Below are 22,319 nucleotides of genomic sequence, written 5' to 3' on the forward strand. Positions count from 1 at the left end.
AGCTAAATAAATCCTGAGGAACACGCTGTTGAACTCAAACCTGATAATGAGAATTATAAAACAGACAGAGATGGAGATAGGCGGTGGAATCATAATCATGGTGAAGTTGAAATCACTCCCTACCCCTGGAGTGATTTAAAAGCTGAGTAGATGTGGCACTTGGGGACATGGTTTAATGGTGGCCATGACAGTTCTGGGGGAATGGTTGGACTCGATGATCTTAGAGGGCTTTTCCCACCTAAACAATTCTGTAAATTTCTAGGGGTTTTATACAGTGGCTGGGAATCCATCCCTTGGCTGCACAAGCTTTGTGTCTTCTGCCATCCTCACTGGCTTATAATCCACTCACTCCACCATACCAAAGCCAAAAATCCTCAGCTTTAGGAGGTGTTCGGGATTTTTTTTCCTTTAAAATTCTTCTGCAGTGCTTTCTTCCATTAGAAAATGAGATAGCATTAGACTCTTTTAAAAACTCATTTTTTCCCTAGCAACATAAATATATTCACAATACTTTATATTTTTTAAAACTCATTTCCTCTTTGCTTAACTCCTTGAGATAAGTGAACTCTCTTCTGTGTAAACATTCTACCAGAATACTGACTACCTTTTAAGCGATATATGATTTAGAAGGTAATGAAATATCACTCTCTTTTTCTTTTTTTTTCTTTTTTTTTTTTTTTTTATAAATAGGTTTTAAAGTGCTTTTAGCTGCACTTTAGCTTTTAGATTAACAGATAAAACTGATGAAAGAGACACAACCTTCTGTCACAGGGCAGCATGGCATTTGGGAGGTGAGGTAGTTTAAAATACCATTTTTATCTTCATTTCTCTCCATTGGGATGACTGTATTTCTTTACTACATCCCATAAGCTACTTTATCTTTGCCCATAAAGTCATTTTCTTCCTTAAACCCTTAATATTCTGCATCATGAGACTGTGTGTCTGTGTGTCTGCCATGCTCATGTGCATAATCAAGCTCAGCTATGGACATTAAGTTAATTAAAGCCAAAATGAGTATCAGTTTTAGGCACTTCGGGGTGTCAGACCTTGGAGCCTGTGAGAAATCTGAATTTTGGAGAGCAATAAGTTTTTTTTTTTTTTTTTTTTCAAAACAACGCCTTCTTAAAATTGCACTTCCAGCTTTTAAGTGCCTAATGGTGCCCTCTGAAGTCTCACTGGTGCTACCCCAGATCACCCCCCACGCCAAGAGCCCCACACTCAGAGGGGTTTTTGTCACTGCTCTTATTTAACATGATTTGTTCCCTGGGTCTCAGTGCAATGAAACCCAGTAAATAATACACTGGACACACAGAGAAGATAACAAAAGGAAATAGTTAAGGTACTATAATAATTTTAGCCATTCTTTTTTCAGGTCACTATAATCTGCCCAAAGATAACTAATTGTTCAAAGTAAACATTCCACTCCGACCACAAAAGGAATCCATTACACAAACATATAATTCACAGTCATTTTTAGTGGGTTGTAAACAGTTTGGAATGAGCATAAAATGGGACAAAAATCAAAGTGAGCATTTAGAAATGAAAAAGTGTTTGCTACAAAAGGTCAGTCCCTTTACTTGGCAAACTATGTAGAAAAGCCTGGGAAAATGTTGAACACACAAGCAGTAAGGGAATTTTAAAGCCAACAACCTCCCTGTTTCTTTAAACAGACATCGGAACCTATAACTGGATCCTGTCAAACAAACGACTGCAAAAAAACATAACAGCTGCTAAGAAGTAAAGTTGAAAGATAAAGTTTTCTAAGCTAAGAACCTTCTCAGAAGTGGACTAAAGGTCTTTCTTAAATCTTTAAGCAAGGTTATGGATCCCAGGGTGGCTTTTAGGCATTGAATCAAATATGTAATTTTGTGTATCATTCCTGTCAGAGCATCCTGTGCTCCAAGAAAAGCAACAGAAAACAATATCTGCAACGTCCAGCTCAGCATGGAAACAGTACCTGTAATCACCAGCTTTGCTGCCTGCAGTGTCATTTTTCAAGTCATTTAGGCTGATTTGAGAAGTCTAACTTGGATTTGGGAATGGAGGGAGAAAATGAAGGATGTTTCAAAAGAGAGATGAAAGTTAAATTATATTTCCCTGGAGCATTAGGACTGTATTTCTTTACAAAACCCAAGCCACACTGGATACCCTGGGTAGGTTTAGGATACAGACTGCTCGGGGTGTTCATTTACTCTGTCATTAGACACACAGACAAATGATCTTCCCTGGAAAAGAGTTTAGTATCAGACTGTTTTCACACGATAAAACACTACTATGAGAAGTATTGGATGGCATGTTGTTGAGGTACAACACAGATTGATATTTTTATTTTTTTAATGCGTTCTACTCATGCCTTTCACATTTTTTTTAAAGAAAATTTAAAAAATAAATAAAATTTTAAAAAGCCAGGACTTCTAAAGGGTCGTGGATAACAAAATAAATAGGCAACTCCAGAAATGACTGGAAATGATATCTGGCCTAGAAACACAAAAAAGTCTTGCAATGGGCCCCACCCTTGGCAGAAGTGAGCTGTGTGTGAGTTACAGTGCTCTGGAAGGATTGTCCCAGGCTCTGCTCCCTGCACTACTCAGCTCAGGGCTGGTGCTACCTGTCAGACACTTCCCAGGGAGAAAGAAGGAGGAAGCAGATTGAAGAACAGATTGAAAAACAAGAATACAGATTGAAAAGGCCAGGTAGACAGATAGCCCCAGAAAAGCCTGAGGTCCATCCAAGGTAGGTGTGGATGGCAAAGTAAAAGAAGAAACAGAAAAAAAACCCACAGAATGTGCTGTTCCATCAAAAACTTGACCCTGAAGTCCCTGAGAAGACAGAAAATGAAGAAATGCTGGAGATCTTTGAGTAGTCCCTGTATTTCTTCAATCTGATTGCTGCATGGTATAGAATTATCTTCTTATCCTGACCAGGTCACACCACAGACATGGGAGGTTTTTCTGTTTAGGATATTGCATGAAATACTAAGGATACAATACATTTTCCCAAGATAGTTTTGAATTTAGAAGCACAGGTCTGGATAGCTCAATAATCAGGACTAGAAGTTCATCAAAAATTATGAATGAATAATTCAGTAATTATTATAAGTAATTCATAAGTACAGGAAGAATGAAGAGAAAAACTGAGCTTCCTTAAAAAAAAAAAAGTGACAATTTCCTTGCAAGTATCCAAGAATGGGCACATTTTTATTGCCTCTCTTTATTAAATTCCACTACCAGCTTTGCAAGATGGCTGAGAAAATGGAGAAAGACCTTCTGCTTCACAGTTCTACTTCAATAACTAAAAATACAAAAAGAGGGTGGAAAAGTGGAATTCATTCAATTTTTATCACATTCACAAGGGAATCCTTGTGGGATAGATAAATATGCGTTATGGTGTGAGATTTTTCTAGATTAGCTCTTAGAAAGCACCCCTGTTCTGAAATGGTAAAGAAGCAAACTAGGGGAAAAAATGACCAAACTCTGATCTAAGTTAGAGCATAATATATTCAGAATGAACATACTTTTGATATTCATTTTAAAATAGTGTGACTAAACAGGAAATCTTGCCAATGGTTAACGACAACCTGTACATTTTTAATCTGTGGGAGAATATTGCTACATTTGGCTCTTGTGTGTAACCTAGTCTACACAGGAAAATGTACTAATTAATATCATTTATTCAGATCACTGCTGATTTTCTTTCTGTGTGCAGAGATTTTGCTTTAAAATTCAGAAAAAATAAACAGAAAACCAGTAGGTGAACAAAAACTAAATCCGTGAGCTGACGGCTAAGAACACAACCATTCAGTGGAGCACGAATGGTTTGAAAGTAACATTTAGGGATGGTCTGCTAAGGTCTTTTTTCCTAATAATGCTTTATCTGAAGCGAAGCACGCATGTAACATTTTTGGTACAGTTACAGTATGTGGATGATATATTCTCTAAATAGGAAAAGAAAGCTTTTCTACCACAGCCAATATGCCAGCTGTACCGAGTATCTAGGCCATCTTACTAAGACTATGAAAGTAAACATACAGTTTTCATTAAATGTGCCTTTCCCATAATTGGTACATAAGTATTTCCCATGACTCTGCAGTTGAGTGTCTTGGCTGGAGGCATATCTGGCCATTAAGAGGAGGGTTTCAGATCTGTTGAGTCTCAGCCATGCCGGGAGACTTGGCACCTCCACATACTGCTTCCTAATACCAACCCCGGCACAAAATGTCATCAGAAGCTTGCATAAACATTGGACTTAGCTTCACATAAATTACTGCTGTCCTGAGATAGTTTATGCCAGAACTCAGTAAAAACAACACTTTGAGTAAATAGAATGTGAGTAAATGGAAGCATCTTAATCCAAGAAAACGATAATAGAAAAAAAAATTGCATATCAAATATAAACTCATAAATATAGTGATAACATGAAATTTTTATCTCATGCCATGTGATTAGCTTTTATTTACATGTTAGGCTAACCAAAAGGGGTAAGCTTCTCTAAGTCACAGCAAGTTTGAAGGAAACACAAGAACCATAGTGCAGTACTCAGAAGGATGACTGCCTTTGAAGGAACAGTGATACATCCAGTTTCTAATATGAACATTATTTTGATAATCGCACAGACAGTAAACATCTAATTACGTTCCTTGCATTTTTCTATTACAGTTCAGCAGTGCAGAGACCTCTGGCCTCACTTCTACTTGGAGGAGTGAGTGGTCAGACTCCAAAACATCTATGAAATATCCAGTGCATTCCTGAGGGAACTTGTGCTGAGGTTGTAACCAAGCAGTTTGTTAGACATGTTCTGCATGGAGTGGCATTTTTGCAATCTAATCTCTGCCTTTCCTTTTCATGTTCTGAATTTCACCTCACAATTCCTCCTCTATTAATAGGCACTTCACACATTTTTTCCCCTTTTTTTATCCAGCCTCCAGCCTTCCTCCACAAAAACCCAATGCTACTATCTCCCCCTGCTGAACGATCTCCAGTTTGTTTCAGTCTCTGACTTCCTGCCAATCATTCTGGGAATAATAATATCCCAGTGCTCTCTTTGCTGTATAATTAAAGCATGAATTTCCCTGAGTTTGAAACTCCAGGGTAGTTTTATTGCACCTTTCACTATAAAACCAGGTAACAATGGCAGAATTAAAATAGCTTTTTCCTTTGTTGGTAACGCTCTAAGTATCTTTTCATTTTTCATGGATTCTCTTGTTCTGAGACTCCGGTATATGGCAGTGACAATGGGTTCACCCAGCCTTATTCTGAAAATAAATTTTCTATCTTTTGCAAGATATATGTTTCCCCAGATCCCTGGAACAAGTTGTAAACTTGTAACAGATGGTGATGAAGCCTCACATTTTTATACAATACATTTTAAGATTCTGCATCTACCACATGCACCTTCCAAAGAAAATGACCTTCAGTGAGAGAAGATACACACTGCAGAAAGGAAGGCAGGCAACGGTGTTAAATGCATCTTTTTTGTACTATGAAAATCCTTCTTATTAATCAAAACTTTTAATGAGGGTGGATACTCATTTCAGTATTTTTCCAATATCATGGCTTTTAAAATAACTGTAAAAATTAGACACCTGCACTTATTAAGAAAAAAAAAATGGCCATGCTAGAATAACATTTATTTTGGTTAAATACAATTCAAGACCTAGGAAAAAGTATTTGCCTTACATTCACCCGGGACTTTAGAATGAAATTACTGACATTTTATTGATGGCTAACATTTGCTTACCCAGAGAAAGATTAAACCAACAACATGTCAAAAAAAAAAAAACCAAAACGGAATAATCAGCATGAATGAGTTCTATTAATGCCTTATCATATAAATAAAATGAAGATACACAGAATGTGATATAGTTCCATTCAGAACTATATTATAGAGTGTACTGCCTGCCCACCCTGGCAATCCAAGCAGAGTTACAAGGTTAAAGTTTTGATTACTCTTTGAGAAAAAAAAGTATTAAATAATAAGGCACTCACCTCTTTTTTCAACAGCTTCTATGCAGAGTCTTACAAACTGGGGAACAGTAGATTTCTCATGCTCACAAACTGAGTGCAAATGGGAGCCAAAAATTTGATCTACATTTGGAAGACAAGAGGAAAATACATTAAGGCATATTATTATTGGTGGGATTTTTCTCTCTTCTCAGCTGCCTATTAATTTAAAACTCAGATATTGAAGGTGCATAGACAAAACTGGAACCAAATCCTTTCTGAGTCCTCGTGGTCATTAGCTTTTGCCCCAGAACCAAATCCTTTCCCATCTGCTGCTCACAGTGCTTGATGCTTCCCCCTGGATTCAATTTCACTTGCCACTTGCACCTTAATTTTGACCTTTCTAAGGCTTGGAGGTCTCTAGAGTTTGGTTGGACCTGCCATAGAGAATGTGCAGGCAGTTCCAGAGCTACAGCTCCCTAAGTCATTGAATACAAATTTCTACATGATGCACTTGGTCCAACCTAGAAACTCATCTGGTTGGGTGACCTGTCCCTTCCATGCATTTGGAAGTTTCACTCTTTCATGGAGTACTGTATGAGGGCAAGGACTTCATTACTTTGCATCATCAGGACTTGGAACAATTTCATCTCAACTTCACAAAATCTTTTTCTTTACTGATCGAATTGCCTGCTCAGAAAAACAGAAGATACTAGATGTCCTTTGATGAGGATTTCATCTTACACCATGTTTAACTAATGATTAGTCCCACTTCCTTTAACTAGATAATGCCAACTTTCAGTTTTTGGTATTTCAAAGTTTTGATCAACTTTGACTGTTGATCTTGAAACATATTTGTATTAGCAGGTTCAACCCGTCAGATTACTAATTAGCTTCCTCCACCTCATTTCCACTCCGAGTGTTTGAGAGATTATGAAAAGAGCAATCAGTAACAGGGATGTTGTCAGCTAAAATCAGAATGAATCAAACAGATGAGAGGAACTATTCAATAGGAGCCAGTTAAATGCTGAAACAATAGGAGTGTACTGTCATCATTTATCCGAAGAGACAGTCTCCATATAGCATTTCAACAGAGCACTACAGTTTGTAAATTGGTGTGGAGGCTTTGAAAATTATTATATAGATAGCTGAAAGGTGATAGCACCAGTCTGGACTTTGCATAGAAAACCCAGCAACTCCCACGGAATTGGATGTTTCCTCCATAGTCAGTGCCACCATACTGGACCATAACCAATTGCTTTTTGCTCTAAAAACAACTTATCCTCACTAACAAGCAAAATCCCATAAAACAAAAATCCTGTGCTGCAATAAGCTTCATTTTCATTAATCACCACTATTTCATACTCAGCTCAGATTTCAAGAGCGACTCGATTGGCTTTTCTTTCCTGATACCCAGGGCAGGGAGCACAGTGGCAGAACCAAGGTGCGGGGCAGGGGTCGCTTTGGACTCCCCCAGATGAACAGGGCAGTTTACACCAGCACCTCCCAAAGTGTGTGATCTGCATTCTGGGAGAGTACATCAAAGCTTGAATTGAAGTTAGTCGGAGTTTGGGCTGCAGAAGGGATGGAGGACTGGGTTCACAGCACTGCTCTGAGGAAGGTTGTGTGCATGTGTGGCGTTAAGCATTAGCGAACAGTCTGTTACATGCTTTGGGGTTATGTTTCTGACAAAGCACAGTCTGGTTACATTTTCTTCATAAAACATTTATAGCTGCCTTCAGTGGTAATTATACATACTGAGATTTATGATTAAAATGTACTAGCACTTCCTCTTTTGACATCTTAATTGTTTTTTAAAATTTTAGCAAAGACCTGTCAAATTCTTTGCATAATATGGAATGGTCTCCAATGTAAATTATGTTAAAAAAGAAGTAAAAACATGTCTTATTTGGTGGACAAAGACACTTGTAAACAATTTCAGAAGCAAAACAGGCAAAGAACTGCACTGTGTTTAGATGGCAACACACGAAGAACTGAAATGAAATTAGTGTGTTGCTGTTCAGCAGTTTCTCTTCTGTGTTATAACCACTTCATAATCAACTTGTAGGATTATTTCACAGTTACTCTTTCAATCTCCAACACGAACACAGAATATTTGGTATTCCTGGGAGGAAATTTTGAACAGGCTGAAAAGAGTTTTACAATTCTCACCTAGTTCGTGACTTCATTTCTTGGTTCAGATTCTATCTATTCAGCAAAATATTTAACCTCATTTTTTTATACCTTTCACTGCATGTATACAGTCCCATTTTGTACCCCACAAGTTTTAAATCACCTCTTCTTTAGAACACAGGCACTCAGGATTTTTATCTTGGATGGAAGGGCAGCAAAATAGCATTAATACTTCCTGGGCATCAAAACAGTCTATGGTAAAACAACAGCACACAACTGCTTTGGAGGGTTTTTTTCCCCTTCTACAAATTCATGAGTATTTATAAGTACATGATCTCATGAGTCATCCAAATAATCTCAATCCCTAGTACTGGACCACAAATTCCGTGACTCTCTCTAATCAATTGATTTTTTGCTGGATCTGTTCCTGCACATAAACATGGGAATGGCAGCAGTTCCACTGCCATATTTACACTTGTGGAGGTTGTCACAGGGATACTTGAGGAAAACTCAGCTAAGATTTGCTTGTGCAGTATTTCAAAACACAAGGAATGGTGAATTGCTCACTTTTTTAGGCAAGATTTGTATGTAACGAAAATTAAAATATTATTTTCTTATTCTTTTATAACTGTAGAGGTATACATATTTTAAAACTAGTTTAAGGGAAAGCTCTCCAGAACATTTTTTCAAAAAAAAATATAAGAACTGCTCCCAAAGGGATAAGGAAAGCAAAAACCCCTTCGTTTGATTTGTTTGTGATAAGGTCCTCCAAAACTTCATCTTTTATGACTTGGAAAAAAGAGATGTACACAACACTCCTAACCTCCTGTTATGACAGTTTATGTTTCCTATCCAGCTTATTTAACTCAAATGCCTGGGAAATAGACACAATTACCACCTTATGGAATGCTACTTAACTTTAAATGCTCCCCTCTGAATAGAAATCCACTTTATCTTCTCAGAGTTATTCCAGTTTCTCAGGAATTATTTCCTCTATAGGCTCCTGAAATGCTCTTGTTTCATCATTTAAAAATTTAAACTAACAATTGTTCAGAAATATCTTTTATTAGAACAAAGGCAATTCCCATGCAGTGGATTCTGTTCACAAGGGCTCGTACAAAGGAGCTGCATACTATGCCCATATACAGCTTTAATCATTCACTCTTTCAGCTGTTATCAATTTAAAACCAATGAAACTCCCACACTGAGTCCATTTGAGCAGTCAATTTTAATATCTTGGGGCATCTGTAGTTATTCTGAATTGGCTGCAAAAGCAGAACTAACAAGTTAAGCTCTAACCATAAGTCTACATCAGGCTGGTAAACCATACATCAAACACCGACAGTTAGTCAATACTGTAGTATGAAAAACCAACAAGCATTTTTAAGAAGAGCAATATATTCATAATATGTTTGGTGGTATGGTTTACATTACACATCCCTGCTATCTGCACGTTAAGAATTCCGCTGGAGATGGTGGGGAGTGTGACAGCTTCACACAGGGATATAAAACCAGACACCAGAAGAGAGGGGAATGGACGTTCACAAGTTGTATAATATAAAATGATGATTATGGCTGCAATGAATTGCTCGTTCTGGGGAGCTTCAAGTTTTCCCTGAGCTTGACAGGGCTACTTTTTTTTTTTTTTTTTTTCTTTTTTCTTTTGAGTAGCTCTTTCCAGCTGCAGCAAAGCCACTGACTCCGGGCTGCAGAAATCTCGACTATGGGAGACAATTCTTCTGGAAAAGAAACAATTAAAACAAAATCACTAAAGCCACATCCTCACTGAGAATGTCATTGTTTAACTGTTTTGGGTGTACATGGATGAGATGTGGCCACACTTGGAAGGAAGTCATACTTCAGTGTTTTTTATTAAAAAAACAGGGAAGGGCATGTCCAATACTCCAAAGTCTCAGGAAAAAGCTTAATTCTGGCATGAGAGGAGATGGTATCATGGTAAAATGCCCAAGTTTTTAGAAATGTGAATTATATCTATGTAATCCTGTGCCTTTCAGGAACAAAATTAACTGTGCAACATCTGGATTTGAACTGCTGGACTAACAGGGAGTTAGAGTTTTGTACCAACATCCAAATAGTTTGTTTTCTTTGTATCTATCTGTTTGAATGTCAGGAGAGGGAAGGAGAATGAAATGAGAAAATCAGAGATGAATGTGCAAGGAGAGGGATAGGACAGTAGGCTCCAGAGCTGTGAACTTTTGCAGAGGGAAGTCATGCATTTGGAGCCATATTCTTAAAGGTGACTTCTTCTAGCTGCTCTATCTGTAGTCAGACACATTAAGTCAGACATTAAAGTGATGCTGATTCCAGACTGGGGCTCCAAATAATGCCATGACACTTTTACAATAAGTGGGGCAGGTCCTCAGCTGACTGAAGTCGGCGAGGTTGTCAATGGAGCTCTCCTGATTTATGCAAGCTGGGAATCTTGCCAGTCCTTTTAATGTGGAGATTTACTGTATATCGTTGATCTGTGGTGGTCATCAATTCAAAAAAAAAAAAAATTACATTTGTGAACAGTTACTATTAAGTGGCATATGAGCTGCCAGATTTGTTTCACATTCTCGGAAAAAGGGAAAATAGACCACAGACACAGGTCTCTCTTAAGAAATTCTGGTGTTTTACTGGGGACAAGAGCTTGTTTGAATTCAAAGAGAGGATGTCTGCTGTACTACTCAAAACACTTCTCCCAAAATGAGACATTTAAAAAGTCTCTGAATCATTTTTTAGCATCATGTCAAAGGAACAAATCACTTTGTTCAGTGTCTGGCCATCCACAAGGTTTAGGAAAATTGCTTCCAAATGTCCATATCAAAGAAAGAAACACCCTTGTGACCCATTGTCCCTGCAAGTCAAAGGAAACATTTCCCAACTTTCCCTAAGCTCTGATGTGCACCAGAACACTTGCAAAATTCCTTCATAATCGGCAAGAATTACAGAACACACCAAAGGTGGGCCTTAATCTGCTCTTTCGGACTTCTCACGAACATTCTGCTCATTACATTGAACTACTCCGAGGTCCAGTGAAACATATGATAGAATAAAGACATTTTCCCTTGCCTGGAAATGGAATGGTTGGTGATGTCTGTGCTGTGATCTGCACAACCACCAACATATGCTAAGCCCTGTTCTATAGGCTATCAAGCCAAAGCACAGCTAGTTCCTTTCACTAGCAATTGAGTGGCTTTTATTTTCATCTTGAAACAGTTGTAACCGTTCCAAATTTTATGCTGTTTTGGTTTTTGCCTTAGCTTATGAAATACATTCAATGGAGTTCCTTCAGTGTCTAGCTTTTAGGAAAGAAAGATCCACCCTAAAAGAAAAGAAACCTAAATAAATGTCTTGCCAGCTGCATAGCTTCATTTTCCTCATTTCCCACAGTGTCATTTATGTGAGGTTGTTGCTCATGTTTTCTTGCTCTTTGCTGAGAGTGTATTTTGTGATAGTGTATTACCAACACAACCATCATAGCTTTAAAATCACAGTTTCACAGAAGTTTCTTTTCCTTTGTTGGTCTAGAAAATCTCAGAAATCAGGATGCTAGGAGGCCAACATCAAGTTGAAGGTTGGCAATTCATTCTGGGTAATACTAAATCATGACAAAGCTCAAACATAAAGATCAAAGTTCAATTATAGTCTATAAAGTTGTTTTAAAAGAGAAGATTTATATATTATTTTTCTAGCATATTAGTGCAGATTCTGTAAATTCTGAGAATATTTCAATGCCAAGGAACCAAGGACCCCTGCCCTAGTGTATAAATTTGAACAGTTATTCTCAAAATAACACTGCTCAAATGGCAGATATGGGACATGCCTCTTATTTACTATTTCTAGGTTGTGTGCACGGGTATATCTAAGAACAGAAGTGTGCTTAGAGACACAAACACATTCCACAATGTCCCTGCATTGCACATCATCTCAGAAATGCTTCAAAAAGCTTCGAGACCAAGGTTACTTTGTGTAAGCATGAGTGAGATGGAACAAGGACAGATGATCTTCATTAGAGCTCTGGCTGGAGCATGAAGAGCCCCAGTTACCAGCCCTTAGCAATGAATGGAGCCAACGTGCTGTTCCCATTCCGGCTTCTTTTCTGCACAGGACTAGAAAGCAAATGGGACAATGATGACAAAAATAACTTTTTGTCATGCAAAGTGTCGGTGCATCTTCATTTTCAGATCAACATATAGCTAATGTTGAACCATCAGTCTTCTACATTCCCTGCTCTGAGTGTTATCCTCCTTACTATTTTCATTTAACTCCCTACTTTCATTTCTACATGGATATCTGCTACACTCTACACAAGCAAAGTTTGGGTAAGAGTTAAATGACAATCACATAATTTCTAGATTTCCTGATAGCAGTGTTGGCAGAACAAAGTACCCCAGGAGATCAAACTGCTATTTAATTTTGAAGCCTGTATTCCCAAATTTGGTTAATGTGGAGAAATGTGTGGAGTCTCCTGGCCAAGTGTGCATGCATCAGCGACTCACTGAGCACAGGACTATGTTTAAGTGAACTTACCACCTTAAAATGTATTTACACATGACTATAATTTACGTGTTAAATTTATTGGAGTTTTGGTTCCAGTGTGACATACAATGTAAAAAATCAATATAGATTTGAGAGCTTTATAGTGCCCCTGGCAAATATGAATAGCACTTGATGAAAAGTGAAGGTTTTCACAGCACCTACAGTGCCACTGCATTGGAGTAATTAACACCACACGCTTCACAGATATTTATATCAATTCTTCACCAGAACACAGAACAGCTCTTTGTCAGAAATTTGGTACCGAGATGTCCTGCAAGGCTTTATACACACTTTTATTACAAGCCCCTATTTTAAGGGATTTACAATTCTGACAGAAGTATTTCCCTATGGAATAAAAGGTCGTAGGCATGTTCTGAGAGCTGGAGGAATTTTTTCTTGTAAAAATTGGTTAACATTTTTTTCCCTTAAGAATCGAGCAAATAAATAGTTCTGAGGGTTTCTGCAACCATTTAAGTCACCTTTAGAAAAATAAATAGATGCATCTTATAATACAAAAATTTGGCAAGCTTCTCATTGGTAATCTGGGTGGTTGAATTTTGCAATTTAAAAACATTCTAATACAAGACTAAAAATTAACATTTAAAAGTGGTCTCTGCATAAGCACCGCAACAGCATTTTCATAACATTTTAACAGATTAAGGGGATAAACTGTTGTGAAGACAATGAAGGAACCTTATCAAATTTCACATAGACTTACTGTAGATTGGAATTAAGCCGTGCTAACGAATCCTGCCTCATTTGCATGGCCAAAACCTAATCCTAATGAAACTTCATGGTAGATAACTAACGTGTTTTCTTCGTGGCAACATTAGTTTGGCAATAAAACTGTGCCGGGTACAGATTCTGAGTTACTGTGCCACCAATCAAAAACACCTCTGTTATCCATGGAAAAGTATCCCAGGTAGAACCAAGTGATGTTTATGAATCAAGAGTTTAAAGTGATGTTTATGAATCAAGAGTTTAACGCAACTCTAGCCAAACCCAATTTCATCTGGCTTTCCTAGAGAGATATATTAGAGGGTGGATTTGAGTTATGCTAATGAATCTGGATCTGTTAGCAGGGATCACATCTGATCCCTATGCAACACTGCAGGAGATTCATCAGCCACACTTTATTAAACTGTGAAAAAAACAAACCTTAAATCAGAAATTAAAAGACTATTAATTACTCCTCTTTTACTGTAATAAACAAAACAAACTAACATCACGCATTCAAAGCCCACCCTCAACTCACAAGGTACTTCAAAAAGGAAAAACCCTCTGAAGTATTGAAGTCAGTTACTACAAACGTGTAAGGACAGATCCTGAAAGTTTGCTGCCCTCACACACGCATATTGACACATAAAAAAATGACATTTTTTCAAAGTTTCTGTGTCAGCTGGAAGCAGAACCCCATAAATGAGGCACGTCGTGGTTTCATATACTGAAGATTTCCTTACAGTAAACAACACTGCACTGAGCATCTCTGCACGTATCTAAAACATAAGAACTTAATTCATCAAATCTTTTTCTCTCCAGACATGGGCCCAGCTGGTGTTGAACTCTTGTAGCTGCTTTAGCTTATTCTGGCTGGGGTCAATCTCTTGGCTCAGGACAGACAAGTTTAATACACACTAGGAACACCCCTTGCCATTTTTGACACACCACTGGAAAACTCACACTCCAGAGATTGACAGGGGCGGCTGGCAAAATGCCTCTTGCGAGTCAATTTGCATGTGCAGTTGTGGGTTTCACACATAATAATTTGGGAGTGCGTAAATTTTTCAAGCATTATTCCAGACAATATTTAAAAACACAGCTTTACTTGGATATTAGTGGTCAGAATGCTACTGCCTTCAAATTAACTACCAACTTCTCAGTGAAACACTTCTTGGATAAACTAACAAACACGTTTTATCAAAGAAACAATTTTTTAAGAATATGTGAAAGTGATGGGTGACCAGCTTAGCAAGAAATTGGAATAGGAAAAAAACCCCACAGATTCAAAGCATTTCTTATTCGTTGACATGTATTTCAAATTGTTAAGAATGGATTTTGTTGGTGAGATAGAAAAATAATGAGAGAAGACAGCAGAAAGTCTTTCAACAAATTAGTCAGCATAGCATCTGAGAGTCCTATTTTGGGTTCTAAAACATAAAACTATATTGATATTCTTTTCTTAAAAATAAATGGAGTTGTGCAGCATCTTGATTTGCATTGTTCATGGTGTTAAATGGAGGGGCTTTTACCACTTGCACACCAAAGCAGAAAAACTGCAGGAGCAGTCAGATATCAGAAAGGTAGATGAACCATACACTGATTCTTTTTTCTTTATAGTTCACCAGTGTGTTATGAGACACAGCAACAAAACTGTATTTAAGAAGTGCTTGTCCAATGTACTGAGTCAAATATTCACTTGTGAGTATTTACTTTTTACACCAAAAAGAAGAATAGAAGACTGAACACACCTTTAATTAGTCCCTTTTCTTGCAATGATTTCAGGGAGGGTCTTCGGGAGATGAACTTCTTTAATCTGCTTTTAATTCGGTTTCTGTCATTTGTGTCAGAGGCACTGTAGTTCAGCCTGAAAACTGAAGGAAATCAATAGAGAAAATTTTAGTGAAATGATATTTCTAAATTAACAGTAGGTTTCTGAGATATCCTGAGATAAAATGGCCACAACCACCCTGGTAAGATCCCAATCATGCGGTAGGTCAGCAGCCTGGCTGGTTGGACACTACAAACCATCTGATTAATACTTCTGTGAATAAACACGATGAGTTCACCCTGCCGGTTACGTGCAGAGTTCGGTTATTTATTGCCCATAAGTATTTGGATGGCGACCAGTTTGCTCATGAAGTGTTCACGAATCCCACAAGTTTCACATGGGTGATTTTTCAGCTCCAACTCCGGGCTCCGAGTGTGCTACGCACTATTAGCTGTGCACTCCTAGCAAGGAGAGAGGATGGATGGTCACACCACCAGAGAAGGACTGGATTCTCTTGCCAAGATGGATTAAGCGTTATATATATATTTAATGCAGTTATAGAAAACATGGCTGTGTGCCACGAAATGTGTGCAAGACGCATTAATTTATGGAAAGAAAAGTATTCCCGTCCTAATGATTATGTTTTATTATATTTAAGGATTTACCAAACTGAGAAACAATTTGAGTGCAATTTATTCCTACTCTGTGTCAAAAAGACATAGAATCCAGCTGCAGAAAATCCCCTGGGGGAGGTTTCAAAGGCATAAATTTAACTTTTTCTCTGCTGAGGTGCTTACAGGGCACCGTGATGGCTATCAAAATAGTAAGGAGAAGTTCAGCATGTTCCAGAAGCAACAGAGATGCCATGGGGAGACCTTTCCTAGAGTTTTTCCTGAACAAGCTGGTTTTTAAAGATTTTTAACAAATCACCTGAGACTTGCCACCCTTGAATAACTCTTGTTCAGTGTCCTGAGCTCTGTCACTGTGCCCATTTTTGACTAGTTTAATGGGGCAGCCAGAGTGGTGCACCCTCCCTTGTCAAAGGACTCCAGCTCAGAGAGGGGTGGCTTCCTCCTTCTAAGGAAAGAACAAGCCTTCCATCTTCTCTTGGAAATCAATTAACCAATTAATCAATCAATCAATCCATCCATCCATCAAAATACAATATTCTCCACAAGGTGTATTGGCAGGAGCCTGGTCCGTTGTCCCTTTGACAGAATCTCTAAAGAGATAATTTAGCTGCAGTTGCAGACATGCTCCCTTCTCTCCCCATGCAGACTGAACCTCTCCCATAATGCAGCAATCTTCAGACAGAGGATACAAGGAAAGAGAGAGCAAAATTAAAAGTATGATCATTATTATCAGTTTCGTTATTTTTTTTTAACAAGGCATATTAGTTTTAAACAGAACCAGAACATTTAAAGGTGCAAAATTATAAAACAATGGCAAGCTAAAATAACTGGTTAAGCAACAGCAACAACCCTGGAATATTGTGGTTTACATTACAAATCTGATTTTAACAGCCAAACTTATAAAATGGTTTACGCTTTGCTGTTGTCAAGGGAGAAAAACTTGCCAAATTGTTCATTTTAAGTAAATAGAACATAGCCAATTAAGGAAAGCAATATTTAAACACATGCCTACAATGATCAGAGCATAGTTTGCTTCTGATTTCACTACTGATTTTAACAGAAGGGTGTTCCATTTTCCCACAGCACTAAAATGACCCCACACATACTTCCACAAACTAGTAATCACACAGGACAAATAAAAGGACACTTTACTGGAAAATACATGGCTTGGTACAATAATCCATCACTTATGAAAACTGAAATTCACATTTTTTAATGGTAGCATTCCTGGAGAGATGTATCATAGAACATAAAGATTAGCATTCAATTGATGGTTGGTGCTTTTTTAACATTATAGCAGAGGACTTTTTGTTCAAAATTGAGCAATCCTTGGCAGGGACAAGCTAAAATTCCAAGTCACTTGGCTGTGCTATAAAAAGAACAACAAATGGATGTTTCTAATTCTGCATCTTAATGGTACTTTGAAACCGTGAAGTGAGTTGTATTTAGTTTGGGGTCTCTTTTGTTGCTCAGTGTCCCTCTGTCCATAGCAATTCACAAACCAGGTTGACTTCATCCTGAAGCTTCCCCAAGTGATGTAAATGATGCAGGAGTGAAAATATACTTTAAGTCCACCATTTGCCTGCCACTTTTCCCATTCTCGGGGCTCTGAAGTGTTTTATGCCCACTTTAACTACTTAAGGTGTTCCAAGTGAAGTACATGTGGTTGTCCTGTGAAGGGTATGACAGCAGGGTGAACATCCCTCTCTTTAGAAAGACAATTAACCCAGCTGGAAGTTTTATACCTGAAACAGCAATTATGGTGTTAAAACTACATCTAGAGGTAGAAATAATTATTGTCATGGATATCTTTGTATGTACCACATTTTGCTGTATGGCACACAGTTCAAAGCAACAGTTGATGAATTTCTCATTTTATTCTATTAAATACATGTGAGTCACCAGAAAAAAACTCCAAGCCTCACAGAAATTTAAGGGTTTAGATAGCATGTTCCAAAGCCAAGCTTAGGCAGAAATATTCATGTTGGGATCTCACTTAGAAATATTCCTTGTCTTGCCAAACAATTCTTCTCACAATATTCCCACATTAAAATAGTTGTGCTATACCAAATGTTAAAAAAAACCAAAAAGAACCCAAAACACCAAAACAAAAGAAAACAAAACAAACACAAAAAACCCCCACAATAGTTATAAAACTCAAAAAAGCACAATAAATACTTTTTTAACACCTTCCTTTTTACGTTTCAGGTTCTGGATTTGGCCAGAAGTATCCTACATGAAAGAGACATGGAAAATTTCAAACAACATAAAAAAGGAGAAGTCAGTTCCATACAGAAGCAAAAATAAGACTCTTAAGGACTGAAGTATAAAATAATAATTTTTTTTCCTGCTAGTACAAGTGCGTGCAAGGACACATCATCAGCAAAAATGTAAGCTGAATATTGTCTGATTTTCATGTTTGGCTGGTTGTAAGTTGAATCCTTAGATCTAGAAAATAATTTCTGATTACTTTTGATACTTTATTAGACCTCCATTATCCCACAGGTTGAAAAGGTAAAAAAGGATAAATGAAATAATGGCAAGATCTTTTCCTCGATTCTCAAGATATATGAAGTGAAACAAGCTAATCACAATAGGCAAGTGCCATTCAGATTGGGTACAAAAAATACAATAGTATAAACACATTTTAAGGACTAGAAGAAAGAACACATCTTTGGCCCTTATTGTTGGATAGCACTGTAATAACATGGGTTGAATTAGAGGGAATAAGTACTAGTTAAATACTCAGGAAAAAAAAAAAAAGAAAAAAAAAAAACACCAAAAAGCACTGATCAAAAACTGACCTGTACTTTTCTGGCTTGTAAAAATTGTCTAAATCCTTATTCAAATGGAGCCTTAGTAATAGCATATAAATAACAGAAGCAGGGAAAGCAAGAATGAATGCAACACCTCCCAGTGACACAGTTCCACACAAAACAAAGTTTTGAGATGTACAGATGAAGAATTCCTTTTTAACATTCAATGTCCTGGATTGTAACCATGATTTACTATTGTTTAATCAGGATTAAGCAGTGACCAACAAATTTCAGGGTGAAGCTACAAAAGCCTTGCTCCAAGATTTTGATATGGTGACCACTCACAGAAGTAGGCAAGGCTCTGAACTCTTCAGGGTCAGGATAAAAATGCTTATGAGATCACTTCCTGTGAATTTAATAATGCACCTAGACAATGCATTTCTAGCAGAATGTTTTTCCTGGGTGTGATGTTCTGAGAAAGCCTGAATGATTCTGAGTGTAAAATTTTTTTATGTGTCCTAAACTCCATATTTTATTGGCAATGTAACTCCCTATATCGCAGTTTCAAATTCCTTCCAATGACTTTTATTTCACTCTTAATTTACTCTGCATCTGTACATAATCTCAGGGGTTTACCTATGATTAATTCCTGCCAGGTACAGTGTATCTGAACACTTCCAACGTGTTGAAAGCATTGGTTTTTGAAGAACTATCCATTAATGACTTTCTGAACTGTGACAATGGATATTGACAGTGCTTGTCAGACTAAAGCACTATTGATTGTCTCACATCATGTGTATTGCAAAACCAATTTCTTTCAAGTACCTCTTCCTAACTGAAATACATTATTATGATGCCTATCTGTTTATTATAACACCCAAAATTACCGTATGCAATTCATTTGGATGGAAAGAGCAGAATGAAGAGCAGCAGTGGGAATGGCTAAGGGGTTAAGAGATTTAAATATCTTTGCATTCCTACCTTCTCTTCCATTAGCCCTGATCTCCAGGAAAAAAAACCAAAAACAACAATTAGTCTGGGCCATCCATTTTTTTTTTAGTACTCTTCAAAGACATTAAAATTTGGTGAAGTTCTTAGAAAGAGATGAGTTGTAGTGTAATGATAACACTCATAAACGTAGTTAAGGTAATTATTTCCCAAGGAATACTAAAAACTACAGACTTGACCATCCAAAATACAGAATACACTGACCAAAATCCTAGCTGTAATAATCTTAAAATACAAATGAACAGATCCTTGTGCTCAGCTCTCCTGTCTGATGTCTTAAAATAATAATTTTCTTAAGTCCCCTTTACAGATTCATAACCAGAGTCCTCAGCAACACCTTGCAGGACTGAAACAAAGCTGAGATGGCAAAAGAAGGAGGCAGGAATAGGTCTCTATGACTTTGGAGAAAGAAAGTGCCAGTCTAACAGCAGTGCTACCACATATGTGTGAAAATATTAATTGGAAGGCATTAATTAGTTAATTAATTAATTTCAAGTAATGGGGATGCTTAATTGCTGAGTGTCTTATATTTCTGAAGAAGCATATCTTAATGTGCAGAGGTGTATGATTATGCTTACATTCTAAAAGACATTGTAATTTAATATATTGACTAATGACTTCAAGTTTTATTGGATACTACTGGAACTGAGAATTCAATACTTCATCAAATTTTTTTGGCCTGCAGCACATGTGAAACTACTGTTAGTCCTGTAAGGAAGGAGCAGCATGCACCATTGCCTGTAAAAATAGACAGGTTTTCAACCAGCACCAGAGTTTTGAAAGTAACAAACCCAAGTCCTTCTTCCTTCCTTTTCTTTGTGATGCTCTGAGATTGAGCCAATAAAATCTGCTCTCTAAGGATAAAGAATTCCCCTCACCTTCCTTATTGAGTTAAGGACTTTTGCCACTCATCCTGTTTCATCCCTTGGTGAAATCCCTGGGCATGTCTCTGAATTATACACACTATAATGATTTTTTTTTTTTTTGGTAAAAGAGTAGAATGAGAGACACGTACACAGTGGGCTTAAAGGCAATAGAAAAACAGCTGATGGGGAAAAAAATCAGGAATTGGGCATTGCCCCTGATCATTATTCTTATAAGCTTCAAAATTACAGATTTTATAACTAAAGGGCATAGACTCAAAATGTGCAGTATCAGAATGGGTATCACCTTCCAGGAGAGGCTCAGAAGATTTTGTTTGATTTGGCACCAAAGGACCCAAAGTCATTCAGGTTTATGGTGCAATAATAGATATTTGCCACAGCAACTATATCTACATTTACAGATGTTTATGAAGTGAGCTCAGAAATAAACAATAGGAAAAAGAAAACAGTGATTATATAGCACAAATAATTTTTCTGTAATATGACAGCCTAACAACTTAAGTGCTCAGTAGTGTCATTACACTTTGTGAAATTTGCGTGCATTAGCAGTAAAGATTCAATAAAATGGCTGTATAATTCATATTTTGCATCATGCTCTTATGCTTATAAAATAAAAAAAATGCCCCCCTCTAATAATAAATGGAAATAAATTAATAGCATGTTAAACATCACTACACATTTACATTGTAAAAAAAATGCCACTTCCCACACAGCTTTTCTTAGTGGTATTTGCACCATAAATGTTTAGAAATGTAAGCAATATTTCTGAGTATATATTGGATTTATAAACACAGATCATACCAGACACCTTTCTTTAATAAAATAAATAAGGTTTTTCAGAAAATGAGTATGTAATAGGCCAAATCTATCTGGATTTCAGTTGTGCATTTGATATGATGCCAAATAGGAAATGATTAGTTAAACTAGAGAAGATGTAGAGAACTAAAACAATAACTGTGAAGTGACTAAATAAGGTATTAAAATGAGCTTTGTTGAAAGAACGACTGAATTGCAGGGAAGTTACCAGTGGAAGTCCTGAAATATTCTTGGAACTAGTCTTTGAGTTTTCATTAAAGACTTCAGCAGGAAAAGTAGAAGCATTCAAAATATTGCTTGTTGACTCAAGGCTAGAAGCATCATCAGTTGAGACAAGAATTTGGGATATCAGGCAAAAAACTTGGTGACTCTGAGACTGGAAACAGGAGTAACTGGATTAGAACTATGCACAGCATGGTTGGAGGAGGACTGGAATTATGGAATCATGGAGTCATCAAGGTTGGAAAAGACCTCTAAGACATCAAGCCCAACTCTTCCTCAGCACTTCCAAGCCCACCACTAACCCATATCCTCAAGTGCCTCATCTACACATCTTTTCAACATTTCCAGGGATTATGACTCAACCCTGGGCAGCTTATTTCAGTACCTGACCAACAAATCCAAAATATTTAATTTTAGTTGATAGAAAACTAATCATCTCTCATGAGTGCATAACCATAGACACATATGTGAGGTGGAAACTCCTGGCAGAAGAGGTGCAGGCAGCAGCAGTGAGAAGCACCAGGAGAAAGAGGCTGCTGAGATTTTGGAAGGAGACAAGGAGTTTGGCATGTTTGGCCAGCTGGAAAATGGCTGGTAAGAGCTGGGATTGTTCTCTATGAATTTGCTGGTGGGAGTGGGAAAAGGAGCAGGAGAGGAGAAGAGGACAGCAGGGAGGGAGAAGAGCTGTTTTAACTGAAGAACAATGTTGGCATGAGAATAGATGAGTATAAACTGGCCATAATATGAAGTTCTAAACCACCCTTTTAAAGAAGTCGTGGTGGCAAATAAAACTAAAAGAATTTAAGATGCAGCTTAATAAATTTATGTATGAGGACACAGAACACTGTACCTTGTGACAGGAGAGACTGGAGTAGATCACCCAGACTTGCCAAGCC

At 37.4% G+C, this 22,319-nt stretch overlaps 1 protein-coding gene across 1 annotated transcript in view; it reads right to left on the bottom strand.

Annotated features, from left to right (window-relative positions):
• ARHGAP15 (Rho GTPase activating protein 15) overlaps positions 1-22,319 on the bottom strand; it is a 320,771-nt gene that overhangs the window by 118,557 nt on the left and 179,895 nt on the right. The window contains exons 10-11 of the mRNA XM_038142951.1: positions 15,086-15,208; positions 5,985-6,083 (exon numbers count right to left, since the gene is read on the bottom strand). Coding sequence (XP_037998879.1) covers positions 5,985-6,083; positions 15,086-15,208 — 222 coding nt within the window. The remainder of the gene's footprint in view (positions 1-5,984; positions 6,084-15,085; positions 15,209-22,319) is intronic.

Source organism: Motacilla alba, chromosome 7 (genome assembly GCF_015832195.1).
Source record: "Motacilla alba alba isolate MOTALB_02 chromosome 7, Motacilla_alba_V1.0_pri, whole genome shotgun sequence".
Taxonomy (NCBI): Eukaryota; Metazoa; Chordata; class Aves; order Passeriformes; family Motacillidae; genus Motacilla; species Motacilla alba.